Below are 19,525 nucleotides of genomic sequence, written 5' to 3' on the forward strand. Positions count from 1 at the left end.
AAGTCCTATTTCACACTGCCCTCTCTGACATAGAATTATAAATAAATTGTTGAGTATAAAATATCTGAAAATGAATAATGCAATCCAATCCACTTTATTTATATAGCGCGATTTTAACAAACACAAGGTTTCCAAAGTGCTGCACAAAAAGATAAAACAGAAATAAGTAGAATAAATAAAAAACTAAAATGCACTGCCCGCACACAATAAAAATATGCAAGTATACACATAAGATCAACACTCTACCTGGTGTTAAAAAGCCAAAGAAAAGAGGTGGGTTTTAAGAAGATTTTTTAAATTAGACAGAGAGGGGGTCTGTCTAATGTGCAGAGGCAGTCCATTCCAAAGTTTAGGAGCTGCAATGGCAAACGCTCGGTCCCCTCTGAGCTTAAGCATAGCTTTAGGCACCATCAGGAGCAGCTGGTCAGCTGACCTGAGAGATCGGCTGGGAGTGTAGGGGTGCAGCAGCTCAGAGAGGTCAGGTGGGGCAAGGCCATTCAAGGCTTTAAAAACAAATAAAATAATTAAAAAATTAATCCTCAAATGGACAGGCAACCAGTGGAGTGCAGCTAACATAGGTGAAATATGCTCATACTTGCTTGTGCCAGTTAAAAGACGTGCAGCAGCATTTTGTACCAGTTGAAGACGAGCAATGGAGGACACACTAACCCCTATATAAAGTGCATTACAGTAATCCAGCCGAGTGGTCACAAAGGCGTGCAGTGTTTCCTTTAGGATTTTTTTTAGCAGTGGGGGCAGGTCTGTCTGAACAACAACCCTAACCCTCCCCTGTTTTTGGTGGAGCTTTTCGTTCAATAGTCGACTCGGAAGAAAGCGAACGTTTTGACAATAAACTACATCAATACAACAGTATGTGGAGTTAAACTGGACGGGTCCAATAACCTCTGAATAGTTCTACTTGTTGTTAAATTACAATGTGAGCGGCAGCCAACCATTATGTGCATTATGTCGGCAGGATCATTTAAAAGACAACTGCGACTAAATTTTTTGTACAGCCCTATTTCTGATACCGTGGTGGCAGGAATTTTGCCATGGTGGGCCGCCACTACAAAATAAACATAAAGGAAACACTGGGCGTGGATTATTGTCTCAACGTGTTGTCTCTGAAGGACTAGTTTGATTTTTGCCAGCTGCACATCTCAGTTTCCTGAAGCACAGGTAACCGAAAGTAAGGTGTGCTTATTGCTTGTTTTGTCCATTAAAAATATTCAATTTACAATAAAATAAAACTGAGAAAAGCAGAAAAAATACTTTTTTTCAGACGAGCCTGAATGAGCAAATGCTTTTTTTTTATTTTATTAAGATTATTTTTTGGGGGGCTTTTTCCCATTATTCAGTAGTGGCAGTGGATAGACAGAAAAGGGGGGGGATGACATGCAGCAAAGGGCCACAGGTCAGATTCGAACCCAGGCCGCTGCAACCATCTGGGATGTTGGATATCATGATAATGTGACATTTGAGCATTTTACACAATTGTTATGAAAAAATCTTACCCACAGATCATGAAGTCAGAGACATCTCTGAGCTGCACCTGGCATTTTGCAGATCTCCTCTCATCATCATGACTTGCTTTTAATTAAAATGTTTTGATCTCCCAACATCAATCACCAGCCGTTTGGCCCATTTTCAGTATACCTATGTCAAAGCTTTTGAATTTGGCAGATACCATTTATATTTCCTCCAGAAATTTACAAGTTTGTGTAAGTACTTGAGCTGAAATGTCAGTTTAATAGATAGGAATATGAAACACTTGACGGAGATAATTCTGTATGTAGCGTGCCCATCACATGGTCAGCAGTGTTAAATCATTACCTCGGAAGAAAGACAATTTGTAAATGTCATTTATTGCATTTAGGTTTTCTATGTTGTTCTCCAGTTACATCATATGCATTTGTAAAATGAGAAGGGGGATTCATTGCTGTTGTGTTACATTTAAATAGTTGAGTTTGTGCAAATTTGATAAGGAAATGTTGAGGCCAGGACTGTCATTCCAGCCTTGATCATATTCCATTTTCAACTACTGCTTTTCCAGGGACATTAAAGAGGCTGGAACTTGAAAGGCAGAGTTTCAAAGCCTTTCCTATCATGAACTTCCATCTCATACAGCAAACAAATGAGAGAATCAATTTGGGATGAAAGTAAGTCATTGGCCTTGTCACTACCACTTAAGGTCACAAGGGTAATTAATTTTGTACTGAAGAGGAAGTCAAATACTGCCATGGACACTCCCCAACTCCCCTAGCCATCATCTCAGTGCTGAGCTGCTTTGGATCAAAAGGCTGTCTGATGTCTCTTGTCTCAGGGTTTGCTGAGTAATAGAGATCAAGAGATGGCTGTTAGAGGTAGAGTTTAGATTCTCGGCCCGAGTCCGACCCGAGCCCGACACGACCTCGGGTCGGGCTCGGGCCGGACCCTTGATCAAGCATTTATTTTTTTTTTTATCCATTTCCTATTTAGCCTAATTGGGTGGGGAGAAAGCTATGCCATAATCAGAAATATTATAAATATGTATATATAAGCTATATAAAAGTAACAAATGTGTACAAAATTTAGGCTGCAGTTACAAAATGCAGCACTTCTTACGCGGAGTCTCCTCCTCTCGCACGCATCACACCGGGCCTGCTGTGCTGTATTGTGTATCTTAAGTGCAACATGGAGCTTGAAGATGTAAAGAAAAAAAGAAAAACAGGAGAATTACCTTTGAGCAAGTGTGGAGGAAAGTCGGAGGTATGGAAGCAGTTTAAACAAGTTGTGGGCAGTGACAACAATATGTTGTTCATCATTGTTTCCTTTTTTTACGTTTCTTCATTCGGATCCATTTGCGATCCGTTCCATTCTGAACAAACAGCAGTTTACGTGCTTCGTCCTTGTTGCATTATTCTAAACAGATTTCTGCAGTTCAAACTAATCTGAATTGTAGTTGAGAACGTCAGTTATAACGGCCCACGTATTAAAAAAAATGTCGGGTTTAAATCAGGCTCAGGCTCATAATTACAGTTAATGGGTCGGGCCGGGCTCGGACGCAACGTGCTCGGGTAGGTTCGGGCTTGATTTTTTTGGGCCGATCTAAGCTCTAGTTAGAGGCCAACAGATACCTGCTTTTATGAATGGGGTGTCTTAATGGTTCACACGTTCGAGTCATGTCCATTTGTGGATCAATTCATTTTAGATGGCCAGAGTGCCAAAGCTTTACACAATTACTTGTGTTACTACAGTTACTACAGTTTTTGAAAACATGAAGCAGCGAGTGTTGAATTGCAGCAACAGTTCAATCTGCAGCCTGAGGTGACACATGTTTTTACTTTAGATGTTAACCCAACATTTAAATAACATGGAATATGTGTGAAGTTGGAATATAAAATGTTGCTGAATGTCTAGGCTCATCTTCTTTTTCTTTTAAAGACATTGTGCGGAGTAATTTATTCAGCTCATCTCTCACAATTATTTCCTCAAAGGAGAAGCACTCCAAAAATATCCAGGAGCACAAGACGGGATTTTAAGTCTCTGTTATATTATTAAAAGCCAACATTTACTCATGACATTTGCATCTTAATAACTGCAAGATAAGTTGGAACTAAGACACTCTAAACCTGATCCCCATAATGAGATTTATAGGGGAACAGTGTTGCCTCTTAATGGTTTAGTACACACAGAAGGAAGAGAAGTGTAGGCGAACGTGTCAGGGACGCAGTTGATATATTCACATAAGCATCAGTATGCTCTGTCATGCCTTTCAGTGGTGCAAAGATAAGAGGCGCGCAGATAACTGGGAAACTATGAAGTGTAATCTTTCAGTTGTCTCTGCTTTTTTGGCACTTTTGCCTTTTGATAGACTTTACTGTATGTTATGTTGTTATTAATTTTTTTCCTCATTAATTCCAGCATGCTGACGGTGTGTAGTCAGAGGAAACGGTGTCATCAGTCACTTAAATGTACCAGGGAGTGTTTGAGCAAAGACAATGGCTAATTTCCTCTCTTCATCCTTCCTCACTCCATAACTAACCTATCATACACAAACACGTATCTGCTGCTTTATCAGAAAGGATCATAGCTATCAGCGTGTCAGGGGCGATGGAGCATTTAGACAACTAAATACATCACTGTTTATCAGTGACGGGAGGAATACGTCTCATTATCATTTCACAACTTTTTTTGGGACTTCATTTGAGTCTAAGCAGGGATACATTACAGTTTAGTCCTTGAGAAAATCAATCAATTTGTGTTTCCCAGAGGACCCAAAATGGTTTTGCCCTGCGTACAGTCATCTCTTTATGTCAGAAATACATAATCCCTCCAGCTCAGACGAATTTGAAGAGCCAGGACAGTGCTTTATTACATGCTAGGGAAGTGTCTGACAACCAGCTTGCTTTTTGTTTTGTCTCAGCAGGTTTGAGTACAAGCAATCCCTTTATGTTTCTCTTGCAGACATGATCCCTATTATGCAATGTTAAGCTCACTTAAGCAAACGCTTCAGCCCAAGTGTTTAGTAAGTGCTTTGCTTGGACAAATCATCTTCTGTGTTTGCAAAAGAGAGCAGTTTCCTGATTATTCTCACAGATATACTTTATACCCAGACTCTCACAGTGCCTGCAATTCAAAATAGAGCTGCTATTGTCAACTGTCACCTTGACCTGAAAAGTGTTTGCAAAGATTAAATGTTATCAGAAAAGATATTTTATCCTCTTGTGTTTTATATCATAAAAATCATTGCCTTACAAACATGGACTTTAGTGTCTAATTGCTTCCCCCTCTTTTCTTTTCATTTGACAGAAGAATGGTGAAATTGCTGTAAAGGACAAAGCCAGGATTCTACGCACCTGTGATTTGATGTGAGCTGGTATTGACCTGAGACCATTTAAAATGGAGTTGCTATGGAAACTTATACTTCTGTTGTCATTGGTGGAATGTCTGGAAGGTAAGCCTCCCAAAAATGCACTATTTTATGTTGTTAGCATATGGGTTATGAATTGTAATTTAAAGATTGTTTTTGATGGCATACAGAACATATAACACTTCAAAGTATAGATTTTATGGCAAAGAACACCCAAAGCTTTTCTCCTATTTTACAAACGGTAGGAACAGTTTACCTTGTTGTCAGCTCAAGGCAGCAAATCAACATTCTTTAATTTGCGCATAGCAGCTATCTCTATTTTTTTCCTCGGCAATGAATTTTGTTGGAAAAAGAATAAGCCAGATTTCTATCTCTGAAAGACAGTCCTTATCTAGCAGTTGAATGTGTAGTCATTCATTTTAAAGAGCCCCTCAATTGTTACCCTAATTGAAATTGCACTGACAGTAGTGCAGAAATCTTGTCATTGATTTTGCTTTTAATGAGAGACCTAATTTTCCTCCCTTACAAAATGGTTGGGGTCAAATGCTAGCTCTCTTCAGAATGTCAGAGTCTGAAGCTGAGAACAAGATGAATAAGGGCTTTGTCGCATGAGCAAAGTATCTTGAGGAATGAGTGATCTTTCATGTTGCCTTGCTCCCAATCAACAGCCCCTCCTCACAGCTGGGACCTAAAATAATTAGTGTGCGTGTGTGTGTATGTGGTTATGTGTGTACGGTCACTGTGTGTATTTTTTGTGTGCACGCGTGTCTCTATTCAAAAGCACAACAGCACGTCGGCACCTAAATTTGCCTACATGGCAATTAGCACCACTTATCACTAAATCCGATACACATCAGCGGATGTCTAATGAGGCTTTCCTCAGGGAACTGTGACTCACTATGGGATTAGGATCTACACCACAAGTCTGGATCACATAATATGTCCTACTTAAGTATTCTGTTAAATATACAGAGTTTTGATCTCAGACAAACAGCTTCAAGGAGACAATTCAAGTCTGCAGTCTGTGCTGCACCATAGATTCCAGTCACAAAATTTACTCTTGCAATCATGAAGTGCAGAAACCGCATTCAGGGTTATTTATTCAAAGCAAATTAGTGCTTAACAAAGGAGCAGAGGGCAAATCGTTTCTGAAAAGCATTGTATTGCACAGCCCTTGCCTCACTCTTGAGGCTCACAGTCACAGTTGGTAACACAGAGTAACCTGGCATTAATATTCAGTAAGGGGTTACATGACATATGCTCCACTTGCAAGACAAGAATGGCGCAATATAACGATAGACCTCCAAAGCCTCTGTGTTCTGAGAAAGCATTTTAGTATGCAGATGTGCAATACTCAGTAGAGAAAGCACTGTGTGAGAGTGTTAGGTAGGTGCTTGTAGGTAGTTTATTCATCCAGAATTGGAAGTTTTGTTTTAAACAGTAGGCATCATCTGTGTGGGAGAGCAATGGGGCCAAGGGGAAGTCATTCCCAGAGCGAGTTCATTGGAAGTTAACCAGCTCTTCCCCCATTCCTCCCAGAGGGTCTGAACGGCCTGAGGCAGGGGCGTGTCCTGTATGTGTTTGTGTGAATGTGGGTAAGCGAAAGAGCGAGGGAGCAAAGAAGAGGCGTTGAGGTATGGCTGGATGCGGTTTGCTCCACACCCATACAGCTAACCATCACACAGAAAGCCACTTCCAGCACTGGATCATCAGTCTCCATCTGCCAGAAGTGGTTTTGTCATACATTCATAACCTGGTTGGCAGAGCATGCTCACAAAGGTGTATAACCAAGAAAGCTCAATTTATTCTTATAAAGTAACTTATTATCTTTAAGGACTAAAAAGAGGAGATATAATTTCTGTTCAATTAACACTGCAATATTCAAAAACATTAAAATATATCAAAGAGCCACTGTACAGCAATCTGGTTATTAGGAAAAAATAAGCCCTTGCTGCGATGCTTGCTGTACTTATTCCCTCTTACTACACAACCACTTGCCAAAACATAAATCATTGATGCAAAATATTAATTTAAAAACATTTTACTTCAAGCTCAATTAATTTACAAGCATCTGCCTAAAAACACTTTGCAGGAGTGAAATCATAGAAACATCTGTAGTTGGCATTGAAGAGCCAGAATTAAACAGCCCTGGAAAAAAGTAAACAAATCAAGTAAGATTGCTGTTAAGGCTCTAACCAGCAATCAAATGTTTTGTGCTTTCAGAACAATTTAGAATTAATATGGTAAAAATCTTCCATGGTTAGTTAAGTGGGTGTCAACAGTTTCAGAGAAGTAAAGCCTTTTTGTACAAGGTCTTGGTGTTTAATTTGATGAAAAATCAACAAAATCTCTTGGACTTGCTGGAAGTGGAGTGATATGATTAGATGCCTGGTGTTTAGAAATAACTCACCTCGGACTGTGTTTATCAATCAGAACTAAGTATTAGCCAGCGGTCACCCTAAATAAATACTGGTGTAGTAGAATACACAGAATACAAGAATTAGAATGCTAGTATAAATGAAGGCTGCTTCTGGCCAGCGTTATAATCTCCTAGAACTACTTTTACTATGCTCTGTATCCCTCCTGTGTGCATCCCAGAGAGGACTGGAGTTTCAAATATTGACTTACCTCATTGATTCATCATAACATGGCAAAGCCTTTTAGGAATCCTTAAGCAAGGATTTGATTGCATCTTTGAAGTTCTGTATATGTGAAAATGTGGAATATTTCCCAGTGAATCTTCCTCCCATAGCTGGCTGTAATTTCCCTTCATGTAGGAATGAAAAATAATCCAATTTAGATGTTTGCGAATACAGTGTAGTGTCAATTAAATATCCATACTAATTAATCTGTATTGTGTATTATTTCTTGTAAATACATCACTGTCAATTAAACAGCAATATTTATATTTGTGTCAGGATACCTCCGATAGCCTGGAGCACAGCTGTGAGCTGCTTTAACTGGCATATTTCTGGCATAAAATTACTCAACATTAATGTGAACATTTTAACTCTATCTTGGATGCAAGCAGAGACAGGACAGTAATCACGTTCTTATCACCAGATTTATATTCATCAGAAAGAATTAAACATTTAATTTTAGCATCACACTAATCACTCACACATACAGTAGCTCAATGTGTCGTGCTAAATATGATATTTTGGATAGTATTAATAAGATTTATGTTACATGTTGTAAGAGACATTTGAAAAGTACAGGAATCCACACTGTATTGTAAAAAAAATACTAATGGTTGAATTAGGCATTTGATAAACATTATGGTACAGTTTTAAATCATGATGAATGTTTCCATTAGTGTAGACCATAGCAGTTGGAAAGTGACAAATAACCTTCTAACCAATTTTGAGGAGGAAATGGTTGGAATATTACTACAATTAGATGACAAATAGCATTCTCAGAAGCAATAGGTTCCTGGGTTTATGTAGACATTCAACAGAGAGAACAACAAGAAATAGCTTTAATTTCCAATTCCCACATATGAAGTTGGACCTAATCAATTCTGTTTTCCCCAGTGAACATTGGATACCCTGGATACAAGGGGTGCTATTGAATTTCAGATGCACTAGCTTTGTTTAGCTTGAGAATAGTGTGACATGGTTGGTTATTGGTTGAGAATGTGTTGGCCACATTCCTCTCCTTACAGACTTCGCTGAAAATGTAATTAACTTAATTAACGAGAGTCTGCAGTACATCCTATCACCCTGTCATAGCAGTTAAGAGTGGCATGGAACATTTTGTATTAGTTTGACTTTTTGGCTATTTTTTATGTGTTTTATATATATCTTCTGTGTTTCTGTTTTTCAAGGACTTAAAAATAAGCTACACAGATATTTCAGATATTTAGACGCGATGTGATGGAATCTATACTTTACTCAAAACAACCCAAACCTTCCTTCTGCTCTGGAGTAACATTTGCTACCCCTGAATGAGAGACCTTAAAGGTGTACCTTATCGGCCTGGACAGAGGGGAAAGATGCTTTAAAAAGCAAGATTGGCTTTTTTTATTTGATGCATAAAACCCTGAGCTGAAACGAATGGATTTGGGACCTCACAAACGACCGATACCTCCCCCACAGCCGACTCCCCATGTGCCTGTTTATTCATGCTGAGGTAAGCTGGAGGAATTCATTTGCTGTCAGCTAGTATTGAATTTGAGATTAGTTTTTATTTCAGCCTCCTAAACAGCTCCCTCTGCCTTCCACTTGTGCTTCGATGCTGAGTCTCGTGTTGTCTGAGGAGCCTTCGAAAACGGCTGCACATATCACCATCTGGCAGCAGGTGACAGATATGAGTGGAGGCGGCCCTTTTTTTTTTTTTTAAAAGACCCTTTCATAATGACCTCCATCTCTGTCCTGCGGCATTGTGCAGTCAACTTCCTGTTAGGATTCTGGATCAGTGCACTTCTCTGATAGAGTGCTTTTGCATCATTTTTTATTCTGTGCTCTGGGGTGCTCAATGTTGGGACCTGCCATCAGATTCTGACACTCTGGTTTTAACATGATTTCTTTACTCCTTCTTAGGTCTTAAAACAGGTAACAATCTGTCAACTGAAGAGTCAGTGTTGATTTTAAATTTTAAACTTTTACCAGGTGTATTTCCTGTACGCATCCAAAGTCTTATTAAGCCAACAGGTATGCCACCAAAATGAAATGTCTTCGGTCTGTGGATCTCATTCTGGTGTAGTGTGTGACACCTCTATGTTTGATTATCAGAAAGCAAGCCTGAAAATGATTCCACTTTCTCCTTACCACATCTTACATTCATTCTTGTGAATCGAACAAACGAGTTTCAGAGAGCTTGCATCAGTTTGAACTAAGCCCCATGGCACAGGCCCCGGAGCTCAATCCTTTCTCATTATTCTGACACTTATTCACCATTTTAATTTTAACGGTTGCCATGGTGCTGCCAAAAATCAGGGGTCTCATTTATAAACGTGGCGTACCACTAGTTGATGCTGTGATTTTGGCAAGGTGTTAACAATCACTCTAATTGTTGTAAACATATAAATACTGCGGTGACCCCCGTGCGTAATGCTGCATGATGGCACTGCTGGCCCTGCAGGAGGACTACAGGAAACTGACACTGTTTCCAGAGGGAAATGGCAGGCATCTAAGTGTTTTTTTTATAAATATTATATATAATCTTCAACTTTATCACTAAGGCTTGTTTGGATATAATATATATAGTTCTGTTAAATCTTATCATATAGGTCTGGTATATCAAAGCTGTCCCCGAGTGCCGTAATGCCTGCCGTTTTGGATGTATTGTTAATATAGGTAGTCTATAGATCAGGTTTCCCTACACTGCGAGAAGAGGCTGAAATTATAATTCAATTTGCAGCAATTCCTGAGCATCTGAGAAGTTTTTTGCTTTTTCTCCGCCAGTCGTCATGATTCGGCATAACAAAAGAACTGCCAGGGTCATTAACATACTGATCAGCATTCATGAGGTGCCTTGACTATTTATGGTTAAAAAGTGTACAGGGCGGGATAAGAGGCTGATTCACATACGCACACTTTTGGGTAAATCTGTGATTTATAAAGGGAACATTGCTTACAGGTGTGCGTACGCACGGTTTTATAAATCTGAATTTTTGTTGGCGTACGCCATTTTTGGCTTTTGGGCGTACATACACTTTTAGTAAGGATCCTATGCACAGTTTTATAAATGAGACCCCAGGACAGTTTGCTACCATAACTGAGAGTACGGGCTGCAACCAAATAGCTCACTGATTCTTGGGAATTTGGATAAAACAGGTTTTAATTTTGAAAATAAAAAGTTAGTTAAATTACAAAATCTGAAGGTATATCATTATAGACCAAGGTCTTGGCTGTTCAGCAATGTACCGGTGCAACCTCTTTTCATGAAATAGACATTTTTCCAGTTATTACTTTGTTTTTGTCAACACTGTCAGACACAATAAAAAGCAAATAATTTTTTATTAATTTGGTCTAATATGTATTTAGAGTGTTTAAATCATTATCTGGCATTCTTAGTACACATATATGCTGTTAAATGTTGAATACTCACTTTTGTTAATTTTTTATACTGTTTCACGTGTACTCCTTTTAAAAGATCTAACATACAACGTTTACTTTAAGTCTAAATAGAAAAAGTAATGTTTTTTTATTTAACAAATAAAAGGCATATTCATTTAAAACAAATAACCGAGAAAGCCGGTTTACATGATAATCACACAAGTTTATTTACCTGCCGCTGTGAGCTCCAACTAATTCCACTCTGCCAGGCTATAACTCACATAACGTTACCGGTACATGAAAGCACACGAGCTAGCAATTTGCATGTAAACTGTCCGAGCTTACATGATGTTTCTGTCAGCAATTACCTAAAGTTAGCGGTTAGCCCAGCCAAGTATCTACCAAGAGTGTAGCTATACCGTTAGCTAACGTTGTCACTCTCCACAATGCATTGAACAGTAACGTTCCACTAACGTTGTCAGTCTCAGTCTATCAGTAGCAGCTAGGCTAACGTTATGAAAGGGGCTAGCTTTATTAGCTAGAGTAGCCTACCGAAAGTTATTACCTGTTCATCAATAGCTGTTGGTGCATCTAGAAAGACGGATGGAACTGCATTCGTTGTCAGTGACTTGTGGTCCTTTAGATTGCGGGGTTTTTCAAAGTCGTCTGGTCTAAAATGATCACTACACATTTGCCAGTTGAGTAGGGTCTCCGCCGGTATCTTGATGTCCAAGCCAGCAGCTACTAGGTTTCCTGACTGGAGTGCGCTTCTCTGTTTACTTTATGGTGCAGTACTACTAACCGGAGCTAAGTAAAATTCCGCCGCTGCTGAGAAACTAGTCCCTCAAAATGTAATGCGATCATTGAGATGCAAGGGTAGTTTTATTTCTAACATTGTTTTATCAACAGACATTTACATCGATAGGCTGGCGTTATAATTTATTTGCCTCGGGTGTACTGTGGAGTGTGAAAGACTGCTTTTAGTGGCAGGCTAGCAGATACTGTTGACTTGCTCTAGCCTAGCACCAGTGAACTCTGCAACTGGAAGGACTGGATGAAAAGTGTTGAAAACGGTCTCCACTGACAAATACCACACTGGAACTTGGAAATGAGGTCCTATGTCCAAAATTCTGAACCACCCCTTTAAGGGAGCTTGAGTGATCTTGAAGCATGCAGTAGAGCTGAAGGTTTGAAAATTATTTTATTGCTTTTTATAAATATCTGACGGTGGTGACGAATATGTGGGACACATTTTGAGCACCACGAAATAATAGTAAATATTGTTAAAAACTCACTGTTTGTAGTTTTTAATACATATTACAATGTACTCTGTCATGTGGTAATGATATTATTCAATTCAATTATTACTTTTTGTTTTTTTAATCAAGTTGAAATGATTATCTCCTATCCGAGGACAACTGATTTTGTAGGAAATGGGCCAGCATATAATCATTAAATTAATCAAAATGAAAAATAAACCTATAAAGGAACCTTACATATGTGCAAAGGACCCCTGATTATAACCTTGATTCTTTTTATTCATGAATTATTATTATTCATTTCCAACAGAATTAGCACTTTTCTTAGTGGGACATGTTTTTGCCAAAGTTTCAAGAATCAGTGATCCATGTTGATTAGTTTCGTATTAATTGAATATTGAGTGTGCATTGCAGCCCAATTAGGGATTGATTTAAGAGTGCAATATACACCAAGGTTATTCAAAAACATTTTGACAGACATGGTTCAGCGCATTAGGGTGTTTGCTTGTGGGTGCAGAAGGGGTAATGCAAGTTGTTCTGTTGAGCGGTTGTTTGTGCTTTGAGCGTAGCAACAGCACAAGTGCGAAGTCAAACACATTAAATAAGCACCATGACTCACTCACTGTGCTCAAACAGCATCTTTTCCCCCATATTCTTAATCAGGTTGTCGTGAGAATAATTTGAGGATGATTCAGAGCAGTGCATTTTGTTTTCAGTTTTAATACATTAATTGAGTTGTTAGCACACAAAACTGCTGTAACAACCCACAATAATAAAACAACTTGTCATTAAAACATATGTAAGGCAATTGTTAATCAAAGAAAATATTTATTTCAATACAATAACCTTTCTTACACAAAGCTGCCGCTCTTGTAATTGCCGTACAGTATATACACTGCAATGTAACTTATTTTAAAACATACAACATACATGATTAATAAATGATATACTATTGAACAGTATTATCCCAAAGGCTGAATTTGAGTCCATGCAAGATCACCTTTTGGTTGAGGTTTTATTCAGGTGGTAGAACAAACTCATGTGATGGAACAAACACAAAAATAAATATCTGTTTGTATAAAATTGCACACGTTGATTCTGAATGAAATATACATTTTTAATCTAATGATTTGTCTTTGAGGTCTGACTTTTGAATTGCTGCAAGTTAATGTGCTAATTAATAACTAAGGGCTGGATTATGTTTTGGGGCTGCCAACTGAAATACCCAAATTTAAGCATTTTTCAAAATGATGCTGAATGAAAATGTATTTGATAACCTGAATCATTCTTCAATTTAATAAGTGATTCATCTCATGTTAACCGCAGGCTTTATAATCCTTCCAAGTTTGTGTACAACAAGTGTGAGGATCTGTGTTTGAGTATGGACTGTACAAGAGATGTCTTATGGTAATCAATCATCTCTCAACGCTGCTTCAAGGGACATGCTTCATCTAAAAAAGATTATAATTAGGCAGCCTTTTATTCTGTGTAACTTTCTGAGAGGTGTATCCCTGTGTCAAACAACCCCACCCTCTCAGAGAGTTATTTTGAGTCTTGAGGATAAACCTGTATTCCCATGGCGCCACAGACTTGAAAAGGATACCTGCCACTCATGCAAATTAGTTACCCTGCCTACAGAATCTTCCCACTTCTGTGTCATTACAGAAATGCTAATGTTTTCTGACAAATCCAAACGAATTCCCTTCCAACACAGAAAGAAATGTTTATTCCAGCGAAGTGTTGACTACCCCATGGGTCTCTCCTACTGTGTGCTTTGCCTGCACAACATACATTCACTATTGTACCTTTGTAATTACCTAGGAAACAAATGTCACACTAGACATTCTGCTGTCATTGTTTGTTTTTTCTTGGGCTTTTTTTTCTGTTCCTTCAAAGACAATGAATCAACAATGCTTTAAAATTACTCAGGGAATTTAGAGTTCTAATTTATGTGCTGTGCTGTTTATATTATATATACATATTTCTTCCTTGCAGAACACCACATGATGAATAATCATGATAATAGCCAGTGTACACACATTGCATATATGCAGAAATACTGTGTGTGTTATTCAAATATATTTGCAAGCCACACTGGGAATTTGTTGTATAATGGCAAAGTTGCATTATAAATAATAATGGGTAGTTTGGATGAAATTTAGAATAAAAGCAATTTATTTTTTTGTCATGAGGAAGTGGAATAAAAACTATTTAGAAAAGGCACAAGAATTTGAAGAATTTGTATTTCAGGAACGGAAACAACACTCCATTTTGGGGCTTTCCACAAAGGGCACCATGTTGATGGCTCAAATGAGAGGGGCCGATTTAAAACGAGACCATTTTATTTCAAATTTCCTATTAGATGACATCTCCTGGGAAAGTAATGATAAGCTTGAAAGGTTTAGATTTAATTGTGCTGAAGAATGGTGGCAGCGTAGTGTTGACAAGTATGTACATTCAGATGCTTGCATTAAAGTTTTATGAAGGTTTCCGGCTGATTATATAGTATTCCCCAGGGATCCAGCAACTTTTTAAAAATGACTAATATGAAATATGCTCATGGGCTCTGCTCACATGGCCGATGGTCAGATCCGTGCTAAACAGAGATTTTATTGTGATTCAACCTTCTCTTTTGCTGCACTATTTTTCCATGTGGTTTCTTCATCAGTAAGCCTAATGTCTACTGTACTTGCTACTGTACTTGCCAACAGAAAAATGTGAAAATTGGTTTTCAGGCTCACCAGGACATCAAAGCTAATGTAGTTTTGTTGGTTCTCCACCCAGGAAGTGGAGTCCTGCTGAGGCCTGAGTTCACCAAACAACCCGGCAGTGTGGTGTTTCCCCTTCAACCTGGAGAGAACCGCAGAGAGGTGGTGTTTAGCTGTGAGGCTCAAGGACATCCACCACCCTTTTACAGGTAACACCTCCAGGAATGGCTTAATGCACACAGTTTTTACATAGAACTTTATTAGAGCTTTTAAGTGCAACATTTGTACTAAAAACCAAGTAAAACTGGATTTATTGTCCTGGGAAAACTGAGAATTCGCGGACCTTATGGCTCGCTGCTGCTCACTGCCTGCAGCACTTGGCGTCAGTGTCAGTAGTGGTTAATTTGAGAATCATGAATTAATTGGCCTCAGTTGTTGGTCTATTGTATATTTGTATTGGCGGTTGGGCATTGATCTGCTGTAGAATTCACTTTGAGAGCTTCCTGTCATCAGTATCACTGACCAGTGGAACGATCAAGTGACCCAAGACGATCATGCACCAAAACTCTGCTGCTATCATGACAGAGATTGAGTGGGGAAGAAAAACACCAGTGGAGTATATTTCACGTACCAGATATGATATGGCAGAAGATGTCCTTCCTCAGCTTCAGGTCTGCTAGTTACATTTTATGTGCAGGATTATTGCCCACGGCAGCACAGACATTGCCACAGGGCATCTGATTTGGAGGTTATCACTACATGATAAACATGATTCAAATCACTTGATGGACTGAGGTGCCGAACACCTGCTGCCAGTCATTGTCCTTGTTCAATACCCTGGCCCTGTGAGGTTGAGCGGCTATTGTGTTAGAAACAAATTGATGTCCCCTTCCTCTGCCGCTAAAATGATAACAAATGACAAACAATGATTTCCTTTAAAGTGCATCGAGCACATAAGCTATTAATTCATAATCTATCAAATGAGGCCACATTGCTGTTGTACTCCTGTCAGTGTAATTAAATGCAAATTGCAAAGCCAAGCATTTAATGTGTAATAGGTTGAAACGATCCCTCATAACATCAGCATATGTGGCTGTTAATGTAGCTTGAAGATCCTTGGTGTTATGCCTAATGGGCACAAATTGAAATAAATGTACAAGATGTTATCACTTGGATCGGTTGGGATATTTATTAAGCAATCAGTTGCTATTTCACTGTCTGGATAGTCCTACTTTTTGAAATGAAAACCAATTTATGAGTTCAAATCTGTAACTCTTTTATGCCGTTCTGAGTTCATGTTCTGAGAGTGTGCCCGGCTCCATGTCAAATCACATTTTGCTTTAATGAGCTCTTTAATTACAGCAAGCGCCACCAACTGTGGCAGTTGATATACCACATTAAGAAGTGATTTTCAGATTGATCACAAGCTGTTATGATATCATACTTACATCCCTATTAATGATGGGCCTGATATTTAGATGGACATATTGCTGCGTTGTTAGTTCAGTCAGCATACATCATAGTGCTGTCATCGCCTTGGCAACTTACTTTTTTTAACCAAAGGCAACTTGTGCCAGCTTTGGAAATGAGTTGCGGGTCTTTGCGAGGTTCAGCAGCAGGACACCATATTTTGAGTAGCTCTTCACTGCTGCTTATAAAGGCAAGTCCATTTCAGGGTTGCCAAGGACAAATTAGTTTGTCTAAGACTACCCAATGAGCGCTACCACATAAAGCCCCCACTCCAAGTTGTCACCATGGCCCCTTGATTTGTCTCATCTGGAGCTCTTGGACCAGTTCCAGCTGCAACACCAAATCACTAAATCCATCTAATCAGCCAATCTGACGTTGAGCACCGCTCCGCTGTATATGTCCCTCCATTCCCCATTCCCAGTCTTTTCAACTTGTCTTTGTCTAAATCCTTGCCAGTGAAAAAGAAAGTCAGAAATAGAAATCTCAAGCTTTCTTTTTCTCTGAGAGCTTTGAAAATCTAATCAAGACCAAAGAGCTACCATTCAACCTAATTCTGCTTTATTTCTCGATGAAAAGCTATTTCTTGAGAGTTTCCTTTTGCAGGTCTTGTCACTTTTTTTTACACTTTGTTTACTTTCTTCTTTTTTCTAATTTTCTTTCCCTTTGTCTGTGATTTGGTTTGAGAATAAAAGTGTTGGCGCAAACACTAACTTTGCCTGGATATAATACAGACAATTTCAACAAGCTATTGAATTGATGAAATGTATCTGAATATATTTAGAAAGTTTCCTGCAAAACAAGTTTAATCCTTTTCGTGTGTTGTAAAGTATTTGCTGTTCACAGTGAATAGAAACTAAGCCTTGTAGTCTGCATAATCATTAAAGAGGTTATGGCCACATGCTGCATTTGGTTGAACTGGCATCATCAACAAAGCAGGTTTTCTTAGACCATAAGCCTTAATTATGCAAAGTGAACATTAAGTCCCCTAAATCAAGCCACACAGACATCTTGTACAGTTAAAAGCTGATTGCTGGCAGTTGCATCTTGCTGGTCTCTCCCTCACACACAATTGCTGGACTGGAGGTTTAATCAAAAAGCACCATCATCATGTGCTTTACATGTGGCCATTTTGTTTGAGCAGTCCTGGTGCTTTGCCCTCCTGTCTGAAAATCACTGTGATTGGAGTGGAGGCTTTTGATTCATGGGTGAAAGGGCCTCCCTCATGTGGTTGTCATTGATGGACAAACAGGCTGATAAGAAAAAGGGAATGTCAGAGGAATGTAGAGCATTTGATTTCTGAGTAAGAGATGTGTTTGAAGTGAGAAAAAAACTGAATAGATGTTAACAGTCTTTTGAAATGACTGTTGCTGATTGCTTCTCCTTTCAGTTATAATAATTTTGTTTTTTCTGCAACACACACCAGACTGTGTTATTTCTGTCTGCTTTATCCAGAATAAAGCAGACAGAAATGTTGGTCGCAGTTTAAACTAATAGGTAGTCTCTAATTTACATTAATTGGACTATTTGCATCAGCATCAGTTAGTCTGAAAAAAGGAAACCTACAGGGCATATTAACTCTCTGTATTAAGGATGTTTTGTTGTGTATCATGTGCTTATATTCCCAGGTGGAAGCTCAATGACTCTTTCATCCTGCCCAGACCAGGGTCCCATTACTCTCTTATGGGAGGAAACTTACGCATCAGCCATCTGAATAAAGAGGAAGATGTTGGCATCTATCAGTGCCTGGCATCAAACTCTTTTGGCACCATTGTCAGCAGAGAGGCCAGTCTGCACATTGCATGTAAGTCCAAATTATATTTTACCAAACAATGTGTCATTTCAGAATGATTGGTAATAACCCTATTCTAAAGAGCAAAAACACAATAATATAATAGTTTTGTTTTATTTTCTTGAGAAATCTGTGTTCTTTTCAGTTTTATTATTTCACTTCAGAGTTTAGGTCACCTCAATTCAACTTTGGTTCTTTTGAGTTCAGTTCAGTCTTTGTTTGCCTTAGAAAGTAAACATTTCATTAAACATCAGACGTTCTGGTTCACTGAAAGTATAATGACCCAGTAGGATTCTCTGGAAATTGTTTATTGTCAGACCTGCTCTTCTTTAATGAAAAACAACCAGCTACAAGAGACATTTACAGTAGGCCGATACTGTTAAAGTTAATAATGAGAAAACACAAATTAACCAGCCATGTTTCTGTCACGGTATGTTTTTTTTTTATCCTTTTAACCCGATTAACGCTCCAGTGCTGGTGTTCACTCTGTTAAACTTCTCACACACCTTGTGATGATTGTGTGGTGGGCCTTGACAGACCCCTTATAGTTGATGCTTTACAGCCTTCATCCATCACATTTTATAAGACCAGAGTCTAAGGCATCTCTGATGGCAAGGTGAACTTGAGGCCTCCACTCTTGATGGGCAGCCCATATCAAATGACAGCCCTGATATCTGTGAACAGATGGTGCAGCTAGATTGAATTCTGATGTCTGTTTTCGCTGCTATAGCAGACGTGGAGATGATCCTTGGCAGGGAGAGCACCTGAGGTATCCATCTAGCCACGATTTGGTGCTTCTTTGTCACAAAGCAGCATTAAATCTTCAGCATGTAGTGCAAAGTGGTGCCCTGAGTTGCCAGCAGGCTGTTGATCATATACACATTTCCTATCAATTTTCGAGGCCTGAACTGAACTGTACTGTATGTCATTGTGATTGGTCTCATCCATTACCTGGGCCTGACCTGGGACCCGCTGCTTTTGTCAACAGATGAGGACAAGCATCAGTGTTGATGTGTCATACATCTTATTTATTGCTCTTGGTTTAACTTAATTAAGTGTGCTCTATGATTGAGTGGGGCTCAGGTCAAGGGAATAATTCATGGAGAAGCAGCCTGTTATGAGAGTCAGTATTGTGTCATTTGTAACAGACTGACTCAGAGTAGCTCAATATGCTCTTTCAAACACCAAGGGGCTTGCACCTCTCTCTGTCTTGTATTGACACTGTGAGACAAAGACCAAGGCAAAGGACTAATAGAGGAAATACATGCATCTACAATAATGTGTAGCAGGTAATCTTATAAGGTTTGTAGCCTAAAACCAAAGCTTTTGGGCACTGCTGCAGAAAACAAATGTAGAACAGTGATTACAGCATGCTCATTATCAAACACACTATGGACCTTCTTTAACAATGTAATATATATTTGGGGATTTATTCATGGAAGTCCTTC

At 38.9% G+C, this 19,525-nt stretch overlaps 1 protein-coding gene across 1 annotated transcript in view; it reads left to right on the forward strand.

Annotated features, from left to right (window-relative positions):
- The window catches only part of cntn3a.1 (contactin 3a, tandem duplicate 1), an 82,776-nt gene that overhangs the window by 4,792 nt on the left and 58,459 nt on the right, over nt 1-19,525 (forward strand). The window contains exons 2-4 of the mRNA XM_031286821.2: nt 4,792-4,936; nt 14,895-15,027; nt 17,914-18,089. Coding sequence (XP_031142681.2) covers nt 4,882-4,936; nt 14,895-15,027; nt 17,914-18,089 — 364 coding nt within the window. The 5' untranslated portion in view covers nt 4,792-4,881. The remainder of the gene's footprint in view (nt 1-4,791; nt 4,937-14,894; nt 15,028-17,913; nt 18,090-19,525) is intronic.

This window comes from Sander lucioperca, chromosome 12, assembly GCF_008315115.2.
Source record: "Sander lucioperca isolate FBNREF2018 chromosome 12, SLUC_FBN_1.2, whole genome shotgun sequence".
In the NCBI taxonomy this organism is placed as follows: domain Eukaryota; kingdom Metazoa; phylum Chordata; class Actinopteri; order Perciformes; family Percidae; genus Sander; species Sander lucioperca.